The sequence below is a fragment of the Cylas formicarius genome, unplaced genomic scaffold, assembly GCF_029955315.1.
Source record: "Cylas formicarius isolate icCylForm1 unplaced genomic scaffold, icCylForm1.1 PGA_scaffold_6__28_contigs__length_40554024, whole genome shotgun sequence".
NCBI classification, from domain to species: Eukaryota; Metazoa; Arthropoda; class Insecta; order Coleoptera; family Brentidae; genus Cylas; species Cylas formicarius.
In genome coordinates this window covers 35,159,345-35,181,877 of record NW_026844347.1, presented here as the reverse complement: position 1 = coordinate 35,181,877, position 22,533 = coordinate 35,159,345, and the positions used below count along the sequence as shown (strand labels likewise).

The window sequence follows — 22,533 nt, the reverse complement described above, 5'->3', positions numbered from 1 at the left end:
TATTGCGTCTATCTACATACGCGGTGCTAATAGTTTCCGGTAAGCGAGTCGTGTTTTATTAAATAACAACTATTTTGTGACGAACAGATTGAAAATATTTTTCACGCCATAAGTTGCACGGAAATCTACAGGGTGTTCCACTGGTAACTTCGTCGATCTGGTATGGGAAAACTATGACATTTTGGAAAATTGTAATTAAACTAATGTTGGTAGGGGCAATTCGGCTAAAATATTTTCAAGATGGCGGCACATCCGGATATTCCGAAAGTGGACGTCAACTTACTTATATTAAATAGGCGAAATTTATGTACTCACTTCCGGTATATCAGGACATGTCGCCATTTTGAAAAAAATTTAGACGGATTGCCCTTATCAACATTAGTTTAAATTGAAATTTTCAATTTTTTTCTACTTATAGTTTGCGCATAACAGATCGACGAATTTCCTTGTGGAACACCACATATAGTCTTGGTAAATAACAACAGGCTGTGTCACTACTGCTAGAAACAGTTTCAGTTAAGCTCTGAAGAGGTCAACAGAATGATTTGGCGAAACGTTAGCAAGTTCGACTCAAGTTTTGTAAAAAGTATTACTGTAGCCTGTGGAAGGTTAACTGAAAAATTAACAGGCTGTGTCGTATACCTAATACCTATATACTAAATATATACAAAAATTACAAACGGATGGAAATATTTATCAACTCAGTGCACATAAGAAGATCAAACAAAGGTAGATATTTCCGTTGGAAGTTTTCGCTACGCTCCGCTCTGGTCAAAACAATTCATGTCACTCATCAAACTTGTTGCATAATATACTATTATTGCACAGCCACTGATATCAGCCCACACTTGGTCGACATCTACCTGAATCGCCCCTGTCTTATGCTTAGATATGAATAAATCATTGGTTGTTGGGTTTACCCAGTAACGATAGGTATGAAGGTAATTACTTTTTGGGGTAAGTTCCGTCAAAATCCAAGTCGATATAGTTTGAGACACATCATACTATAATAGTTTTGAAGAAACAATAGTTATTTGTGCAACTAATGTGCACGAAGCATGTAACGGTGCGTACTGCAACTAGTCTACATTTTGCGCAGCTTGTATACAACAATTTTTGTACGATTGAGTAAAATGTAAGCTTTTAACAACAAAATAATACTGCCACCTGATAAGCAAACACCAATTGTACTTTTATACAACTATTGACTTTCGGGTAAAAGTATTTTTTGCAATTGTCACTGTCCGATCAAACTTGCAATGAATGGAATATCAAGGAAGACTGGTACTGTAAAAATGCGAAAATTATTAACTTTTTCACTGCAGTTCAGCAGTTCACGATAAATTTTCAAAATATTGATTAATGTTTCCGTGTCAAGTTATATTCCAATAACCATAGCCCATTTTTTTGTAACATCTTTCGACATCCAGATATATCTAAGAAATATACAGGGCACTATTTATAAATCTTCTGGCTGCTTCCTGTGTCGGTTGCTTATTAATCGAGCTTGCCGACGCTTCGCCAATCATCCTGTTGACTTCTTCAGAGCTTCACTGAAACTGGCATTCTACTCTGTACCTGCTTATATATTGTTTGTATTGATGGAGCTTAACATTGTTTCAGATGACTGATTCCTATATTGGTGAAACGTAAAGACCCGAGTCGCGGTTAAGATTATTTGGTTGCTTGCAGACTTCTATAGAAAATCAGACCTAACATTGGGTCATTCTGTTTACAGAAAACCTACGCACGATACCTTAATGCATTGTCACTTCACCATCCGGCCCAAAAATTATCGGTTACCAACTCTTTTGTTTGCAGAGCCCTAAAACTATCTCAGCCCGAGTCACTGAACCCAGAATTAAAACACCTTACATCTGCTCTTCTCTATAATAATTTTCAGATTAGTTTGACACGATCTGGCTAGTAGCTTATTAGAGCGGAGCTGAATTGGAATTTGTAGAATACTTCTTAATCAATACAAGTAAAATGTAAGAGAGAACACAAATATATATTATCTATAGTTAAAGAACAATGTATATCACAAATTTATAATAGTTGTTCACATTTGGAATGGTTTGGTTAATATGTCGTTGGCCTGTTCCAGATGGACTTGTGCGAACCCAACCGCTGGTGTTGCTGATGCTGGTCTTCCGCAAAATTTAATCTTGAAATTATAAATCGTATTGATGAGTTTTCTTTAAAAATACTTTGCTACCAATTTTCTCATCATAAGAAAGATAGTCTGTACTTATGTTTTGTTGTAAAATTTTTATAAACAATTTGAAGCGAAATGTTGTTTTTGCGTTTTGCACAAAAAATGTGTCAGGAAAAGAAACAAAATGAAATGAATCTGGAAAATTCAGTTTTTTTTTCATTATTTCCGTTGTAGTGCAGAGTTCATTTTATTGTTTATTTTCTTCAATTTTTTTGGGTGTTTTCCGCACGCTCGTAGAAAAAAATCCGTTCCTAACTCTTGAGAAAAGCGTAATTTTTTGTGCTTAATTGCTTGTTAGGAAATACAATTTACAGAAAATTGGTATTCTGCTAAATTTATCCCAGCCAAATGTCGCTCATCAGTGAGATACAGGGTGTTAATGTTAAGTTTACGACATTTTTATTTGATTATTGCTCATGCTTTCTATGAAATGTCGACACGAAAACTTGGATTCGGGGGTTTTATGACATATGTCGAGGATGGTAATGTCGCTATTAAATCTCACAACTTGTTTGTTAGTAGTTAGTTCTTTTACCTTTTTTGGAAGATTATATTTCGTCCTCGTTTCGTAAATAAGAACACCGTAGTTCCCCTGTAACATACCGTCCACCACGAATTTTTAAAGCAAAATATATATAGAAAGGCACACTGTGTTTATTTCAATAAAACGGTTCGTTTTCGAGAAATTTTCCATTTTAACACAGTCACTTCCACAAAAAATGGTGTTCGAATTTCCAATTTTTTGAGTTTGATGCGATTTGACTTGGAATAAAATATTACAATGGAAACATCTTCAAAAAGATGTGCTTTATCGAAATAAATGTAGAATACGTTTTTCCTTTTTTATTCGCCAGAATATAAGTTTCGGGATCTCCAATAAAAAATCGAGTTATAGAGAAGTAACAAGATCTAATTTTACACCCTGTACCATATTATGTAAAAAAATAATAGAAATTTTGCGTGTTTTCATATTTTCTCGATTCCTAATTCACTTCTACAATCACTTTTTAACACCATTATGAGTATACCTCAATTATTTTTATTTGTAAAAAACGAAAAAACGAATTTTTATAATAAATTTAAGATTAAAAGTTGCAGTTTCAAAATAAGTAAAAAAAATACCAACGGACTATCTTTCTTGTGGTGGTATAATCTGAATCCGAGTAGCACTTTTGTCATACAAAGTTTGTATATCTTATTATATAAAAGATACACCACTGGAAATCTTACCGGTTTGCCGATCAAGTTCTCGAACCGTCTTTTCACAAAACTCCATGCGCCCATGTTTTGTGGTTCCTCTTGGCACCAGAGTATATCTAAAGGAATAATTATGGTAAACACAAAGAAGTCAAATATATTGCAGGCCAGGTCACCGTGACTTGCATAGATCTAGTACAGAATAACTAGATATACCAAACATGGTTGGCAAATCGTCCTCGATGGTGAAATAAAACTACATGATAATGATGTGAAGAGTCATATTTGGCTCAGTATCATTGTTTTCATGAGTACAATTTAGGATTGCTTGTATATAAGGAATATTAGTGATAAAGAATGCATGTCAAAGCGATAGCCTGCCTAATTATGCTAGCTATATATTAGTCTTAATTCTATTGTGAAATATTGTTTAATATACAAAAATATTACATCAATATTAATATATTATTAATATTAATACATTTAAAAAAAGCACATACCTAAAGATTAAAAAAATAAGGCCCCAGAAAATTTTTAAAAAATGCTTGGAAACTGACATGAGAGTTTAATTCACAGCTCTCTCGAAAGTGACTACTTGAACCGAGCATAGAGATGTAAAGATCTTGCGTAAGCCGATAATACAGGAACTTATGAAGCAACTATGAAAAAAACTTTGAGAAGGTTAATTTAACATGCGCAGTCTCGTTTTAAACCAATGACCTTGAGACATTCAACAACCAACATGGCCGCTGGCAGATGATCAATAAGTCGGTGCAGCATTTTTAGGGCAGTATTTTCTCAATATATGCCAAGATTACGTTAATTATTCTGGGAAAACGAGTTAAGTGTGAGGAAATCGCTATTTCGAAAGAAAATGGGGCAAGTGCAGGTTAGTGGGCGTACACGCATATACGAAAATTATATAGCTATATGGAACCAATACATCCTATGTCACAAGGTTGCACAACGCTAAAGTATGAATCATCACGTTAAGGGACACAAATATTTGATTGAATGGAGTTCATAATATCAAATATAAAGATAAAAATATATGTTTTAATCATTAATTTATATTATTTTAAAGTTTAAAATATAGTACATATATGTAAAAAAGTTCTAGAAATTTAGAGGTGGTTTTATTTAACTTTTTTTAAAAAGAATCATGATTTTGTGCGAGGGATCAAATTTTCAGTGTTCAGGCACTAGTCTAGTCACTTCAGTGTTTTTTGTTAAGCAGATTTATATTAGTTATTTTGATTGCAAATTTTATGGCTGTTTCATCGGAACTTGTAATTTTAGTAATTTCCACTTCTAGCTTCATTCTTATCATTCCTCGTAGACTTCGGAACACAGCAATTGTTTACCGTAATTATATAAAAATACACCAAACACAAGGCTTTGTGAACACAGATATTTTGATCGCGCATACTAATACTAAGATTTGTAATAACGGCTAAACTATTAACATTTTTGGCGAATACGGTTTCTTTAAATTTGTCGCTTTTTTAGTATATCTGTTATCGTTTATATTTTTCTAAATAATGAAAAATGACTCAAACATATAACCTTAAAAGCGAGCGACATTGATCCTCCCTTTTCGTGATGCCTCACTGATTGTTTACAGTATGTTCTGTCGTTTTTCACTTAAATTGTCTGCTGCATTTAGTGTGCTAATTAGTAGAGACTTTTTGGCAATACAAATTTCATGGATTTAGAATATTTTATAATTTTTGGCTGATAATTGCTGGGTAGCGTCCTTTAAAGAAATTAGAATATTTTGTTAGATACGGCATATATCAGATATAGGTTTTTGTTTTGTTGTTTTGTTTGTTTTTTTGAACATGGGACGGTCGGTTAATATACGATTACTATTCGGGGTATTTGTTATATGTTTACAAATAAGCAACTTCATTTTACACATAAAAAATAGGTACTAGAGGTTAAGTAAACGATATGGACATAAAAAAAGAAGTGCCGCAGTTAAAAACCAACAAACCCTTAATAACCTGCATCGGTGGTGGTGCGTTTTGCACGATTTTCCAAAATGTTGATGGAAATTACCTTTTAAATGGTTGTACTTCAGAACCTCTTGCAAAAGTTCTGCTGTAGGAAAAGGGCAATACGACTCCAATCTGATGATGGCAACAGTTTCGCATTCCAACGACTGTTTTGCTTCCAGTAAATTGTAATAATGTTTTCCGGAAGTGATCAATAACCGTCTCGCGCTAGATGGTTCGCATGAAGTATCCCCTAAAATTCACGACGGCATTTCAACAAGCGTTTTTATTAGATATGTTGGCAGGCATGTAAAATTTTCTATCATAGAAACAAAGAAAGTGAAGTCCCTAGCTTATAACACACTCTCTATAACAACACGATCAGAGGAGAATTAATGAATGATTCACAATTCGAAGGGAGTTTATTTTACTAAATGCAATGAAATGTTAAACGGTACTAGAACGTTATTTACAATAAATTTAAATTAATTTTAACAATATTCGTTAGGTTTTAAGTTAATTTCAGTTAGGGATATCAAAACCTGTGTATTTTTTATTAACAAATTAGTAACATTAAGACCCTTCCTACCTAATACTGGTTTGAAATGCGTTCCCTTGATCATATCCTGGTAACTAGAGACGCACAGCGGCGACCTTAGCAGCGTTTTGGGGGTGAAGACTATCAACGGCTTTCTGAAGTTGCGCACCATCTGCAAATAAATATTTATTTATTTATTTGACTGTTTTGCAATGGCGAGTAAAAGTACATAACACATCAGATAATCTCTAATATCTTTTATTTGTTAATTTTTGAAAGAAACTTCCACAGGCTACTGTAATACTTTTTACAAAACTTCTGGATTCCTCCTGCGTCGGTTTTTGCTGAGTCGAAAAATCCGAGAGTCTATAGAAATCTATAAACAACCTAACAATCTTAACCGCGACTCATGTCTCTACTTGTCACCAATTTGGGAATCATCCGAGACGGTGTTTATACCCCTCATTAGCGCCCCCTCAAACAATATATAAGTAGGTACAGAGTAAAATGCGAGCCAGATTCAGTCAAGCCTCGAAGAAACCAACAGGATGATTGGCGATACGTCAGCAATTTCGACCCAGCAAAAAACTACGCAGAAGGAATCCAGAATTTGTGTAAAAAGTATATTTTATTTGTATTCCCCTATAGAATAAAAACAATGTGGTCGATACTGGCGTTTCGAGATTCCAATAGGACGTTTCGGCTAGGAAGTATCACTTTCAAGTGAAAACTGAGGTCTACGATCGAAGCTACCCGCATATATACGTCATCGGTGTGGAGAACATTGACGGGCGGGGCAGGATAAGGTTCCTGGCGCGTGACTGTATTTTATTCCCCTGTTCCCAGTCTTTGTTGCATATTATGAAGGTGTTGTCCACCAACGTCTCTTGTTCTTGACGACGACACCTTCATAATATGCAGACAGCTGGAATAGAGAAAGAGAAAAACCAGGTAATACCATTCCTCAATGTCGTGTACACAAAACTCACATACAGGCCAGTACCTAAATGCATCGTCCAACAACAGAGCAACACGCAAACGAGGAATAATCCAATCACTGTACAAAAGAGCAAAAACTGTCAGTAGCAACCAAGTTCTACTTAACGATGAAGTTGAACGAACTAAAGAAGATCAGAACGGTTATTCAACGAGACTGATTGAAGATGTTATTACTCTCAATACCAAGTAGCACATAAATTAGAGTACAGTACAAACTAACCAACTAATGACCATTGCCTATGTTGCAGGAGTTTCGGAAAAGATCAAAAGAATTGCAACAAAATACAACATCAAAACTGCCTTCCGTTGTGAACAAAATATAAGAAGTTTAATAACGAAAACAAAACCAGAAAACATCACAAACAAAAAATTCCACAATTCTACAACAGGGAACCCACTGGAAGAAGAGAAAGTCCATAGAAGCTGCCTCTATCCAACGCAACAACATCTTTAGTCATCCAATCAATCTCCACTGTCACACGTCAGGAACCTTGAGCTGTCCCACCCGTTGACTAATCAACCGATGACATGACTCGTTCACCATATAAATGCTTCGATCATAGTGCTCAGTTTTCACTTTTCACGCCTAGTCATACTTTCTAGCCGAAGCGTCGTGTTAAAAACGTTTTTCGACAATGGAAGTTCGAAATGCCCGGTATTGGCCAGAATGAACCTTTAGAGAAACTTAGACAAGAAAGAATGCTTCAAAGAAAAGAAAGAAAGTTTTAAAATGGCAAATTTGTAACTTGATTTAAAATTAAGTTAGTTTTATTAAGTCAATCAGATCAATTTTTTAACTCCTTTAGTGTAAAATAAATAAGAACTAAAAGTTCAGATTTTCACGAAATTATATATTTTCATATGACAATTGTTGCGACAACACCGTATCTTTATCAAATGTCTTTTAGTGTATTTAAACTTAATAGATTGAAGCAAATTTGAGGAGGAAGTGGGTGATTATCTGAGTGAATGAATTTCTAAAATTTTGTGATATACTAATAGCCATGGAATCCTAAGTTTCTGAAATGGTCTCTATATCCCGCGTTGCATATAATTCTGATCGCCCTTTTCTGCGTACAATTTTTTTAAATTTAATGTGCTGACTTTCTCCACAGTACAACAGCATATGCCAGATCGAATGAGATTAGACATTCTGTTTTTATTTGGATAGGAATTCACTATCAGATTCGTCGGCCCTTACCTGTCGTCGCAGTAAGTGGAAATATTGAGCAGGTGTACTAGGGTGGCAAACCTGTAGATTCACGTCGTCTCCGTCGACAGCGTCGTCTTTGGAGTCGGTCAGCTGCAGGAAACGTTCGATCCGTGCCGAACTGTGTTCCGGTCCTGCTCCGTCGTATCCGTGTGGTAGGAGAACGGTCAAGGCGCTTTGCCACAACCACTTTGCTAATGGAAAAACAAAATTAAATCAAATACGGTAGTTCAATATGTTCCATGTTGGCCGGCATTTGTTAATACCATATTATGCAAATAAATTTGAGCTACGTGTTTATTTGTCACGAGGGGAGCGCGTGCTTTATAAACGAGTGACTTAAAAATATTACCAAATATGTTGCATATTCTACTTTTTCTACTACCGTGAGTTATTGCGTACATTTTTGCAAAACATGAGGAATACATTCACAAAGTGACATGCCTGTCAAAATTGATAACCATCAAAATTCAAGCCAAATTCTAGTAATGGGTAAACATCCGTTCGGTCCGAAACTTATGGGTAATATCTCGGAAATATCCGAAGCGGCTCGCAGCCGTAGGTAACGAAAGTGACGTAAAATTACACTTTCCGCACCCTCGATAAGTGTACCATTGGGTATTTTAGAGAACGGAGTAGAAGTGGTTTGTTTATAAGTGGTGCAAGTTCGCTACGAGCCAATTTAATGTTCGTCCATGGGGGCAAATAGCGAATCAATCCTTGAAACCATATACGGCAATATTTCAGGTAGCTAATACACTTCCTCCTAATGGCTTATTAAGAATTTTAGTATGTGCTAAACGCACACCTCAGACCTACTAATTGTAGTTTCGAGAAAGGAAAGCAGCAGGTCAAGTAAAATCTCCTAAATAAAAACCAGGAAGGCTAGCAATAGAGCTTTGTAATATGCGATTTGGGGAAAAGTTCAGTTTTCTCTATTTTTATGGTTTCACGGAAGGCTGGTCGACAGGGTATAAAAGAACTAACGGGAAGAAAGAACAAAATTAAAATAGACGGTATTGTTATCTGAATGATCTCGAACGGAGGAAGAATTTCACGAGGATATGAATACCAATGTTTTCGAAGATTAATTTAGCGAAATGGTGAGTGACTCAGTACTGATTATGAATACTGTCTTCATTCACGACGCATAACACAAGACCAACTTCATTTGGTAGAAAACAAGATATATTGACTGGCATGTAGCCGCAACGATATTGGATTTGAAGAAAACATGATAAAGAAAGCTATAGTGAATTTACACATCTTGGGATTGGGGAAGAATATAACGCTTCCGTAATAAATTGCATACTATTATAATTACACATTATTATAAACCGTATAAACAGGGTGTCCTATGGTTTTACGACGTATCCCCTTATTAATAAAGCTATTCAAAAATATAAAATATAACACACAAGAACAATTTCAGATACAAAGCATATATCTTTAACTTCATTATTTTTGATGAGTAGGCCATGGAAAATACAGATTTTTTTTAATAAATTAAATAATTAATTTCTCATAATTGTTATATTTGAGTTTACATGAGACCATAGTAGAAGGAAGAGGAATAACAAAAGTTAAGATTTATATTTTGAAGTTAATTTTGAAAAGCTTATAACGAGCATAAATAAATTATTAACCGAGGGTATTCCATAAAAAAACGTAAGTTTAGTTTGTATAACAATATTTGTGAGTTTTATAAGAAAACTGACTACGTCTTTCGATTCCATGGCCAGACCAAGTTTCACCTTTTCCAGAAGATAACTTTTAAGGGAACCAAACCGAACTGTCAAAAAATGCAACATTTTGCAATAACGCTGTGTCTAATTAAATCAATCGTTGAATATGATCCTCAAAAAGGTTAACTGATAAATTGAATGTACGTCTTCCGAATTTTGAAAGCTTGCAATTATTCAAAATTAATTCAAAGAAAGCGGGAAATTACTCTATGAATGCATTAAAACAAAAGGCAGATTTAACCAGTTACCTTCTCCGCACGTAACAAACGTGTCGAAAATAATTTGGGCGCCGTTAAAGAAATCTCCAAATTGTGCCTCCCACACTATCAAATTTTTGGGACTCTCGATGCTCATTCCGTATTCGTACCCCAACACTGCCTCTTCGGACAAAATACTGTTGGCCACTTCCAAATTCGCGGTTTGTTCCGGATACAACGAATTGAGGGGAATGAACATCTGATTGGTGTTTTGGTCGACCAACATGGCGTGTCTTTGAGAAAACGTTCCTCTACCCACGTCTTGACCGCTGATCCGCACGTTGTAACCTACAGAATAGTGTGCTCTAAATTTGACTTTATTTGACATTTTGAATTTAACCGTTAATTTGTTTATTGAGATTCTATTCGCCTATACAAAAAATAAAGTACAAATGAAATAAAGTCGACGTCAAGGATTAGTTAATATAATTGACCAAAATATTCTTCAAGTCTCACTGACGTTTCCTTGGCAGCGTTCTTAAAAATTCAGTTATCGGAATTTTGTGATTAATATATATTGCATACTTGCACAAGAGTTCTTATTCTTTACTTATTTCATTGATCTCATGGTCCCCTTTTGTATAATTAAATCTACTACCCCAAAATATTATGCTATATCGTACAACATATTCAAAATTAGCAAAATAGACAATACTTACTGTGTTTAATTTTGTACATACAGTTTGAATATGAGGGTCCCAGTCGAGATATTCAATAATGTGAATTCCCAAGAAATTTGTACTTGCTATAAATTCAGCACTTGTTGCTTTCGAAAATCGATGAAATCGAATTTTCGAAAGTATCTGCGCCCGTATAAAAATGTTATATCTCGGTAACGGTAAGTCCTACGCGATCGAAAATTTTTTTTTGTCTGTCCGTTCTCCGTGCTCGTCTTTTGGTTTTTCCTCAATAAATTTCGAACCATTGGAGTTACAAAATTGAAATTTGTCTCCCTTTTAACCCTCCATGAGGCACATAAGCTTATAAGAAATGGCCCTGATCCGACGCCGGTATCCATCTTTTTTTCGCGATTTTCGACTTTTTTGGACCTTGTTATGGAACACGATAAGTGTCCCAAATTTGAAGCGACTTCATATTTGGCACATATATGTAGATTTGCCCCCTGACGGAGCCTATTGAAAATGGGGGGGCTGGTGTGGTCGGGAAGTATTTTAAAAAAATTAAAAATCGCGTGTGCAAGGGTCTACAAAAAAGACCATTTTTCAAAAACTGTTTAAGAGACCAAAAAAATTCTTGAACCAGAAGACGCAGAGGAAATAACTCGACAAACTTTTATTCTTGACAATTTTTCAAAAATAGACAGGGTGCGCCGCAAATTAAAAAAAATGAAAAATGGGTCCTCCCTGTTATTGAAAATTGGCAATAATTTCAAATCTGTGTTTTAGATGTTACTTTCTTATACATGAAGATATAGCCCATAAAGACAGCTTAGACTTTTGTATTTAAGGTTTTTAAGTATTTTACAGGGTGTTCACGATATTCCGTGCAATATTAAGAAACATAATAAGTATTCCAAATCTGCAACTATCGACTTCAGACTTGGGAGAGAAGTAGAAGTCTGGACCCGCATTTAGACTCTTTAAATTGGGAGCAATAAAATTGCGCGAAGTATTTTAAATTAATTTTTGAATTTTTTTTGTGGTTATTTTGGCATATTTTCCTCCAAAGCCATTCATCCGATCGGAAAAATTTTACATCCGTAATACGTGGGAGACCCGGCGCTATAGCTTTTGTTTCACGCATTTTTTTTATTATATACAAGGTGTTTTAGTTATGGACAAAAATCTAAAAGACCCCGAAAATTGTTCTTTTAGAGAGTAAATTATTAACCGTAAATCAAAATTCGTACAAACAATAGCTAATCAGTTCAAACAGGGCTACAATTTGTGTATTTACGGTTTTCGTCTATCACATACGCTCTTCGAGATATTTGAAAAAATCCAAACAAAAATCACCATTTCTCGCCCTCAATCTAGATGTGATGAAGTCATTTCATATTACCACTTATCGCATGGTTTTAGAAAACAAGTATTTCTTTGAAAACCATTTACTCGATTGGGAAAATTCGGATATCAGGAAACAAAGGAGATCCAGGGCTAAATCCTCTATTTCGAACATTGTTGGAATTATATACAGGATACGTCGTTTGTGGGCAAAAAATTCTAATAGATCCTAGAAATCTCCGCTTTTGTAGGTGAATAGGTAAACCGTGTCTAGAAAGAGTTTAAGGTTTCGTCTATAGTACACGGTGCGTGAGATATTTGAAAAAATATAATTTTAAATTGCAATTACCATAACAAATTTTAATATTTACTCACTTTTGGCGTAACTTTGAAGTTCGACGAGATTTCAAGGACACGTTATACAGGGTGTATTCACAATATTAAAACATCGATATTGCAAAAGTTCCGTAGTGGTCCGCAGGAGCACGATAGAAAAACAATGCGTCACAAGAATAAGTAAAGCGCCTTCTTTTTAAAATAAAAAGCTGATTGGCGCTACTTGCGACGAACTTGCCCCGCCCAGCAATGATTTTTCGAAAGCAATCTTGTTTTATTTAGTTCTATGTAATCAGTATGCGTTGACCTTGTTTTGTTGGCTATAATATCATGTTTGTTGTTTTACTACTAGTCACTATTAGTTTCTTTTACCAATTTTATTTCCTCAAATGCATTTTCGGTTTCATTTTTTACCTCTTCTCTTCTCTTAATTAAAAAATGAATGAGATTATTCTCTGCAAATTTCCAGTTTCATAACTTTTGCTATTTTTTGGGCAATGACATGCTGCTTTCTAGTCTTGCTAGTTGATCTATATTTTTAAGCAGGCACAAAGTTAGAAAACAATTGACATATGTTGATAAATCCAATTATTCTGGAACAAAGTTACAAACGGCTTAGAGAAACTGGCCAAAAGATTAATTGGTCTTTTTTATTTAGAGCTAATTTGAACTGCTCTGGAAAGACAGCTTGCTTCATGGAACTATTTACTAACTAGCACAAAGGTTGTGATATTTCTGGTATCAATAATTTCTCTATAGCATTATGTGTGACAGGGACAAGGGAACTATATGAAGAGTTAATTTTAATCCTAGAAAGTACATGAGTGAATAAAAGTAAATACGTTATTAAAACTCAAACATTTTCATATAGTTAGGTGAAATAAAAAAAATAAATTTGAACTTAATTGCTTTTTATTTGAAAACCTTAGATTTAGGTATAGGAAAATGATTTTAATTATGTATTAGAGTACTGGATATTCTACATTTGAAAAGTGTAACTTTTTCATTGATTTCTTAAGCACCCTGTAAATCATAGCAAGCACTAGTCTACAGGAAACTGCAGGATGTTACCAAACTGCTGCCATAATTTCAGTGTTCTAAGCAGTGAAGAATATAAATTGTGGTCTATTTCAGTCGAAAAATATAGAAATAGCAGCGGAACGGAAAATTTATATAGCTTGTTTTATTTAAAAAAATAGAGTTGTGGCTACTTTTTTATAGAAGGGCCAACACGGCGAAGCTGAAAATATCTTATATCGATAGAACACCGTCAAAATACCTTAACTGACAAAATTTTCAACAAATTTCCATTTCCCGGTTTCGCAATACGTCCAATATTCTATCGACTATAGATCCCTGAATACTTTTTGCCCTTGGTAATATATTTCAAACGAAATTTTTTTTGGGTTCACTTTCGGATTTACGCTGTGTAACTTATCTAATTTCACGGTCGCATTTGAAAAACCTGAACGATTTTATTTTTGGGCTACTCACACTAGCACCAGAAATATCTATAGTATTGTTTTTGAGTGTACCTGTTAATTGATAATTGTATTTTTTTTGACACGATATTGTAAAACACACTGTTGCATTATTAACTAACCTTCGAAGAGTAGACAGCCGATTGCCAGCGCTTCCGACGTGGACCAATCGATGTTCATCCCTTCCGCTACTCTCGACAGTCTATTTTTGACGTGTCTAGTTAGGGTGGGGTGAACTGTCTAAAATGTGAATAGTTACAATATTTCAACAAGAGTTCTAACGAACGCATACAAAGTCTTCAGGTACCGCTACTGATTTTTCTCCTACGAACGCCAGCAGTTCTGTGTCGACGCCCGTGTCCCAGGTGGTTATCGCGTTTTCCGGCTGGCTGATGCCGGCCCATTGGTGTTGAAAGTACACGTCCTGCACAAAATGTCAACAGTGAATGAATGTCAATTTTACTTTCTTAACTTGCACGCTACAACGTATACAGGATGTTCTTTAATGATGTGTAAAGTGTCGACAACATACAACCCAACTAATATTTTTCGCAGTTTAAGCTTTTATTATAACGCATCGGATATGTATAAGCCTTTATAGTTAAGAAAATCAGTACAGTTATAAATTTTGTAAGACGTCCTATAAATATCAGGACACACAAGTTTTATAATATTGGTTGGTTGCTTATAGGAAAGGATTCCGTCACTTTATCTGGTGTTGCTTACTTCACGTTTTTTTTAAAGGTTCTTTAATATTCTTAGAGAAGCTATCTTAACACTTATAATCTTCAGGTTATATAGCTTACTTCGTACGACCCTTATTAATTTAAAGCACCTAATAAATCTTCTACAGCTACCATGAAACCATGCGCTTGTAGCACAATCAAAGACGCTGTTTTTCGAAATTTGTCGTTATTTGCACAATTGTAGTTTAATTATAAACTTTATCCAGATATTTATAAAAAACGAAGGACATTTCTATAAAGAGAAAATGAATAATAACTATGATGTAATGATTTCAAAATTGATATTTGACATATGCGCACTAATAGTTTTCAATTTGTTTTCCGATTACTTTTAGTTTTGTGCCAGTTACAAAGAGTTTTATAAATACCTTTTTAGTAGCTCTGAGTAATTCTAAAATAATCTTAGGTTTTATTGCAAGAGAAATATTGTTATAAGTTTTGTAAACGTTTCCAAATTGTTTAATATTACTTGAAAGCCCACATACAATTGTAAGTTTTATAAAGGAAACTGGTGTACATGATTTGATTTTATGTGACGGTCATTGTTATGTTTTTCGAATTGACATAAATGCTCTCTTAAAAAAGCAAGGGTATTCCTAAAACATATAAAAATAAATAAAAAATAATAGACACAATTTTAACTTGCAGGTTTTTACCAAAATTACCTTTTAAGGTGCTTAAAATGAGGGCGTTTCAGTTTTGGGAATGGTAAAATATAAAATTATTATATATTACAATTTTTATTAAGACATTTTCATACATGCTGTCAATTTTAGAGTAACATCAAAATATAATGACATGGGCATGAAATAAAATTATTGCAAACAAATGAAGGTGAAATGAAAAGGGTTGTTTGTTCGGCATTTTTTGTTTGGTAAGTAACTTTCATTGCAGAAAAAATATGTAGTCCTTGCCATTATAAAACTTACCTATGGTAGAAAAAGTTTTATATGAGACTAAAAGTTGGCCACCGTTATTGTGATGAGATTTACGTGCTATAGGGGTTTTAAAAAGTAACGATAGGTTTTATAAAATAGGTAGTGTAAATGTAACCGTTACTATTACAAAAAAAGAAGTTAGAAATCATGATTCGCAATTGGTTAAATTTGGACATTCAAAATAAGTATATTTTTTTTGCTTTTATACAGTAAAAAAATCTATTTCCATTTTTAAATGGACTATTTAATTAACAGTTACACTTTCAAACACTTAATACGTTACACCATTTATGTAACTGTAAAAACAAACTTTCACTTTTTATCCTTGCATAGGGTGGCACATGCAAACAATATCAAAACAACTTAAAGCCGAGAATTTGTTTGGATTCCCTGTATATTAGGATAGTGCTCTGTGTTGATATTTTACAAATAGATAAAAACAAAGTGATTAAAAACTAACATTAAAAATTGAAAAAATAGTCAAAAGGCTTTTTTTTTCAAATGGAAACAACCAATTTTTATAATTTAAAAAGTTGGATATTCCAAAATATTAGAATACATTGTAAAAATATCGTGACGACGAAATATGGCGAAAAAAAAACAATCCTGTTTTACACAAACATCACTATCACTATTTTGGTTTTTTCTAAGTTTGGCAATGAATGTTTGACAATTTTATGCCACCTAACTTTTCAATTTTAATTGTTGTGATTATACTGCTAACAGTAAAAAAAAACAAATTAATAAAATTATAAAAATGACGTGTTTCCATTTTAAAAAAATGTATTTTAACTATTTCAAAATCATAATATTTGATTTTTGACTCCCCGTAATTTTTAAATATAATCTATAGAAATCAATCCCGAATATATAATAAAATCTTTCAGAGCGAAAAATCGATAGATATTTTTAAGCCTGCACACCTCACTTTTAAATGTATACGTTAGCATATATGAAATGTGTCCACAAAGTTTAGAGAAATTCAAAAAGTACAGGGTTACTGTTACTATAGTTTTACTTATTATTATTTAAAATATGAAAGTTGTAATTTGTTACTTATCAACACCCTCTATACATAGCAATATAATATTTTTAAAATTATAAGGGAATCCAAACCACTTTTTTTTTCTTTTTTTCATCTTCTAATAAATGGGCCATCCCGTACGAAACATCACCAAGTGAATTTTTTTTTCATCCAATCATAGCTCGTTTTGTTATATAGAATTGCATTCTTCCATAAGCGTTTGGAACTCACCTCTGGTTGATAATCCTCGATGGCCTGCAACTCCTCGTTTAACCATTCGAAACGTTCTTCGTAAATTTCTTGGCATTGTTGCTCGCTCAACACACCTTCCTCGATAATTTTGGCCGCATACGAATCCGGTACGGTCCTGCACATAGTTTACATTAGTTAAAATAAAACACCGGATGTGCTGAGTTTACGGCACCGCATGGCATTGATGACCTTGTACAGGGCCGGGTTGGTAAAGGTGGGATCATCCATTTCGTTGTGACCCCACCGTCTGTAACAGTTCATATCGACGAAGATGTCCTTTTTATAGCGTCTTTGATAGTCAAACGCCAATTTCGTTATTTTGTAAACTTCCTGGATTCCGAATTGGACATTTCAAAAACATTTTTATTTAATATTTCAGTTATAGGCTCATATAAAAAAGAGCAGAGAAATAAAATGGGAAATTCGTTTCGCTCAATTAGGCATGTGTCATTCTTAAACAATCGTGCAATGGTATTAACACCAAATGTTATAAAAGTCCTAAAATTTCCATAAAATTTTTGTGCTATTTGTGCAGCATGTAAATAAAAGAAAAATATATTTAATCAGTTAATAATTGAGATGAATACTTGAAGAAAACCACATGATGCTCAAAAAAAATAAGGCAATGCATTGACTTAGACAGACACCTGAAGAGAATTCCTACAGAATGTGACAAAATATTCAGCATTAATTTCATTTATGACCACAGTTATTCGATTGTCAACTTTATGTTATGTACCAAATTTATTAATCCCTATACGCAAATGCTATACCTCGGGATAATTTCCATTGACGTGTATGACGGGGGCGGCAATAACTTTCGCCAAGTCCGTACAATACCTGGATGACCTACCCCTATCCCCGGGGGTTGTGTAGCCGACCTGGTTGTTAACCACCAAATGTACAGTGCCGCCGATGTTAAAGTTAGGAGCTCCGCTTAGTGTGAGACACTCTTGGTTTACTCCTTGCCCGATAATAGCTGCGTCGCCGTGAACCTAAAATTAAATCCGATTTAGGGGAACCCGTTTTTACGGAAAATGGAAAATGAGAATGTTTGCAAAAAGTACACAAAGGCAAATGTACCCCAATTCCTTTGAAGGGATCCCTCACGCAAAATGTACCATGTTGTAGTCCTTGACATTCTCAACAAATGTCTAAATTCGATGATATCAAGATATCGGTGCTCAAAGTTGTATAAACGGGAATTTTAATAATAAACAACTTTACTTTTTTGTCCAAACTGTTATTTAAGTATTTTGCTTATTGTATGGTCTTTTAAATGTGAAGTTCATTTATTATAAAGGGTGCACCAAAATATTTATATAGAGGTTTATTTTATTCCAATTCAAAAGTATGCCAAATTATCGCACCTCATTTTGAACCGATTGTCTTTTTTCCAGAGTATTTTTGTAATTGTTATAAACTAAATTAAATAGAATACGCATTAGTAACAACCGTAGTTATCGATTTTACCTTATAATTAAATAAAACAAGACTTACTTCATAATTGCAGTATATTTCCCAGACATATTATAAAAGATTATTTTTGTTGTAAATGTTGTTGAAACCGAAATATATAAGTTTTAAAGTTAAATAAAAAAATCAAAAATTATATTGATACTTTAACACCCTGTAACTTTTTATGGTTTTTAGTTTCTATAATCCAGAAATTTGAATTATCCTGTATTGTAAACCGGTACCCGTCTAACCACACATACTTCGTAGTTTTGTGACCATTAAAACACCGTTACCGTCCAAACAATGTATTGTGTCATTTTTCTTTGGCTATCGATATATATAAAAATGTCGGAGTTTTGTGAAAATCTGGTCTCTTCAAGATAGAGAACAGAATAAACTGAAGTGCGATAATTTTGAATCCTTTTGAATTGTAATAAAAAAAACTTCTATATAAATATTTCAGTTCCCTGTTTATAAAGAATGAATTTCATATTTAAAGGACCATACAATAAACAAAATTATCACACAACGAATGTTTCAAGAAAATCGTACGCCTTAAAAATACCTACAAAATAAATCCACCATCCATTGCGCACATACTGACTCTCGAAACAGTTTTTTTTATATTAATACATCATCATCACCATCACGTTTCAAATAAAAAATTTAAAAATTTCATAACCTATTAACAAACAACATGTTCTGCTATTGTAGATTAACATTTTAAAGATAGTCATTTTAGCCGCCTTACGTAACTTGTTATAATTTTGTTATAATTTTCAAATTTATTGCAAAGAAAAAACGGTTTAAAAATGATGCAACCTACAAGTTTTTCAACAAAGGCAACGAAGGAATGAAGGGTGGACGGACATTTGTGAGTGTATATTTTACCTGGATATTTAATATCTTGTCTCCAAATTCGTTTAAATTCCCATAATCGCCGTACCTACTGATCAGATTTTTGGCGCGCGTTTTGCCCATCGACACGGGATTGACCGCTTCCAAATGTGAAGGGTTGTACAGCAGCGATACGTGGACAGATTTATCGCCAAATTTGAGATCGACAGAAGAAACTAAAGAATACCAAAAAATATCCTTCAAATCCGGAACTGTACCTTTTTTTCTACAAGACGTTTTTTAGCCTTCGTGTTAAACTTCGCACCAAAATTAACGCAAAATTTGGGTCAACTTAATGCAGTACAAACAAATATGGAATTACAGAAATTACAAAAATTTGAATTATAGAAATTACATACGTATATGTCCATGAAATGTTTTCTACATCATCCAAACAGTTTGGTCCCATAGATCTTCTATTGGCATGTGGTCTAGATAACGTGGAGCCAAGTCCAAGGTCTCAATATTTCACTTTATTATAAAACTCCTCTTGTAATATGGCAGACTTATTCGATTGATATTAAATTTATTTTTTCAACTCCTTTCTGTAAAATACCTACCACATCAGTTTCGTTTCAAACGGATCGGAGCCATTTCGGATATTTGCGGAATTTTTCCGCTCGTGTTCGGGAGCAATCGGATGTTTTCGGAGATATTTCCCACGCCTTGAATTTTGACGTTTGTCAATTCTGACGGTCATGTTAGTGAATGTATTCGTGTTGTTTTGCGAGAATGTACAAAAAATTAACGGTCGTAGAAAAAGTATAGTATGCAATATGTACGGTAAACTTTATAAGTCACTCGTTTATTAAGTTTATAAAGAGTCAAATGCCGTTTACCGTACTTGTTGCATACTATACTATTATTTAATAATTGAGATAAAAACGTGAATAAAAAAGCAAGATGCTGAGAAAAGATAGGGCTATGCATTGCATTTACACCTCAGCGCTGACAAGAATCCCCATATGAATTAGGAATTAGGAAGTCCTTGGAGGCTGTGGATTGGAATATTTGCCTTGGTTCTAACGATGTCAACTTTATGTCTTCATTTATATTGCACAAAGTTCAAGACTTGATCAAACAAAATTGTTCTGTTAACAACATTCCTCATAAAAAATCACCGGTCAACTGGTTTGATAAAGATCTAGTAGCTCTTAGAAACAGAATGTCAGCTGTTAAAACTCTCAGTAAAGTCTCACAGAACCCTCTTTATACAGAGGTGTATAAATCACTAAATAAGGAATATAAACAAAAAATTCAACAAACCAAAAATGCTGCTTTTGATGGCTTTATCGAAAAATCAACCAATAAAAACAAAGATGTCTGGAAAATCGTTAACTATGAAAGAAATTGTCTTGGGAGATGTGATAAAGAATCTGATTTATCAACAAACGATCTTAACAGTTTTTTTAAGTTCTGTCTCGAGTAATATTATAAAGATCTTAACGGTGAATCACAATGTACAGAGTGCATGTGTTGAAGGGATTCTACTGGAGGAAACTACTTTTTTTTTGCATCCGATAACTTGTGAGGATACGTACCGAGCCATACTAAGATTAAAAAAATCTTATTCTAGCGATGCTTATAATATCAATAGTGTCTTGGTGAAGGGACTGGTTGAGTACATTACACTGCCATTAGCCACTTTATTTAATAAATGTATTGACACAGGTGTATTTCCGTCGCTGTTTATAATTTCGAGAGTAGTTCCAATCCATAAGGCAGGTGATATAAATGATGCTAACAACTATAGGCTGATTTCAATCGTGCCTTTGTTCGGAAAAGTTTTTGAGATCTTACTAAAAGATCAGCTAACTTCTTATATTAATAAGATCGAGTGTCTTTGTGCTGGTCAGTTTGGATTTAGGGGAGGGTGTTCGACGATCCAAGCAGTGTCTAAAGTTGTGAGTGGGATAGTTGAGGGCGTCGAGGGAGGTGAATTAGTTGGTTTGACCTTGAATGATCTCTCCAGGGCCTTCGACTGTGTTTCTCACCAGCTTCTTATTAAAAAGCTATACAGATATGGTATACGAGGTCTGCCCTTAGATCTTATAGCGTCCTACTTGCAGGGCCGACAGCAGTTTGTAGAATACCAGGATGACCGTTCATCACTTGAATCAGTAGCAAGCGGGGTGCCCCAGGGTTCCGTCCTGGGCCCGCTACTATTTACAATCTACATAAATGACCTTTATCCTTCACTACATCTGCTAAGAGTATCGAGGAGTTGTCCGTTAGGGTTGGCATGTTGGAGGACAGGGCTAATGTCTGGTTCGAAAATAATTATCTTAAATTAAATTTAGACAAGACCCAGAGTATTGTGTTTTCCTCTAATTGCTTGGTAAATAGTGTACAGTCCGTCAAGTTGCTTGGCATTAGGATCGATGATAGTCTAAATCGGAAACAACATATCTCAGACCTGAAAAATAAATTGTCCAGCAACATATTCGTTCTTCGACGACTGAGAGGCCTGATAGGAACAAGGACTCTGCTTATGGTCTATTTTTCTTTGTTGCATTCACACTTATGCTATGGCACGGTACTGTGGGGTGATTCCTCAGCTGCTGTGGAGATTTTTAGAATGCATAAAAGGGCCATTCGAGTCGTTGCTAATATAGGATATAGGGACCATTGTCAACCTTATTTTAAAAAATTCAAAGTGGTGCCCCTTCCTTGCATCTATATCTACCACCAGTTATTAGAGATTCAGAGAACGAAAGGAAACTTTAGCGCTAATTCCGATTGCCATGCCTATTAAACTCGTTCGGGGGATCTCCTTAGACGGCCTAGGTTTAAACTGAGGAAGTCTGAGAACAACTCATTGAACCTGAAATTGTATAATGTTTTGCCAGGTACCGTGAAAAAGATGAGCAATAGAAAATTTAAACATACTATTAAAGAATTCCTACAACGTCATTGTTTTTACTCCCTGCGAGCATACATTGACACTGTCACTGGTATCGATGCGCTATAAAACTGTCTAGTACTGTCTAATTTTGTTTGTATTAGATGTGTGTTTTTATGTTATTTATTAATTTGATTTTATTGCACTTGAAGATCACTTCTGACTTGCTACAATTGTACATCCATTTTGTACGAAACGTAGTCAATAAATGAATCTATCTATCTATCTATGATTTGTATGAAACTGATTTGGAGTCAGCAGTTCGCGATAAAATCAACTTCAAAGTTAATCCAATTTTTAGCGGTGAATTTTGATGCGAAATTTATAATTGTTTTCAATTGGACAGTAGGGAAACCGTTCATTAAAAGTTTACT

General features: G+C 34.2%; 2 protein-coding genes and 1 long non-coding RNA gene across 3 annotated transcripts in view; 1 reads left to right on the top strand and 2 right to left on the bottom strand.

Annotated features, from left to right (window-relative positions):
* LOC132703211 (uncharacterized) overlaps positions 1–22,533 on the bottom strand; it is a 128,908-nt gene that overhangs the window by 89,356 nt on the left and 17,019 nt on the right. The window lies entirely within an intron of this gene.
* Positions 6–8,111, top strand: LOC132703506 (uncharacterized). Its single transcript, XR_009619092.1, has 3 exons — positions 6–39; positions 6,599–7,135; positions 7,198–8,111. It is a non-coding gene; the product is annotated as an uncharacterized LOC132703506 (long non-coding RNA).
* On the bottom strand, positions 2,002–19,406 carry LOC132703504 (probable 2-oxoglutarate dehydrogenase E1 component DHKTD1 homolog, mitochondrial). Its single transcript, XM_060672815.1, has 12 exons — positions 19,252–19,406; positions 17,676–17,897; positions 17,075–17,232; positions 16,882–17,017; positions 14,235–14,366; positions 14,065–14,182; positions 10,153–10,449; positions 8,151–8,353; positions 6,002–6,122; positions 5,477–5,665; positions 3,449–3,534; positions 2,002–2,167 (listed from the first exon to the last, which is right to left on the bottom strand). Exons 1-12 carry the CDS (start codon positions 19,339–19,341, stop codon positions 2,063–2,065), a joined length of 1,857 nt encoding a protein of 618 aa, XP_060528798.1. The 5' UTR covers positions 19,342–19,406; the 3' UTR covers positions 2,002–2,062.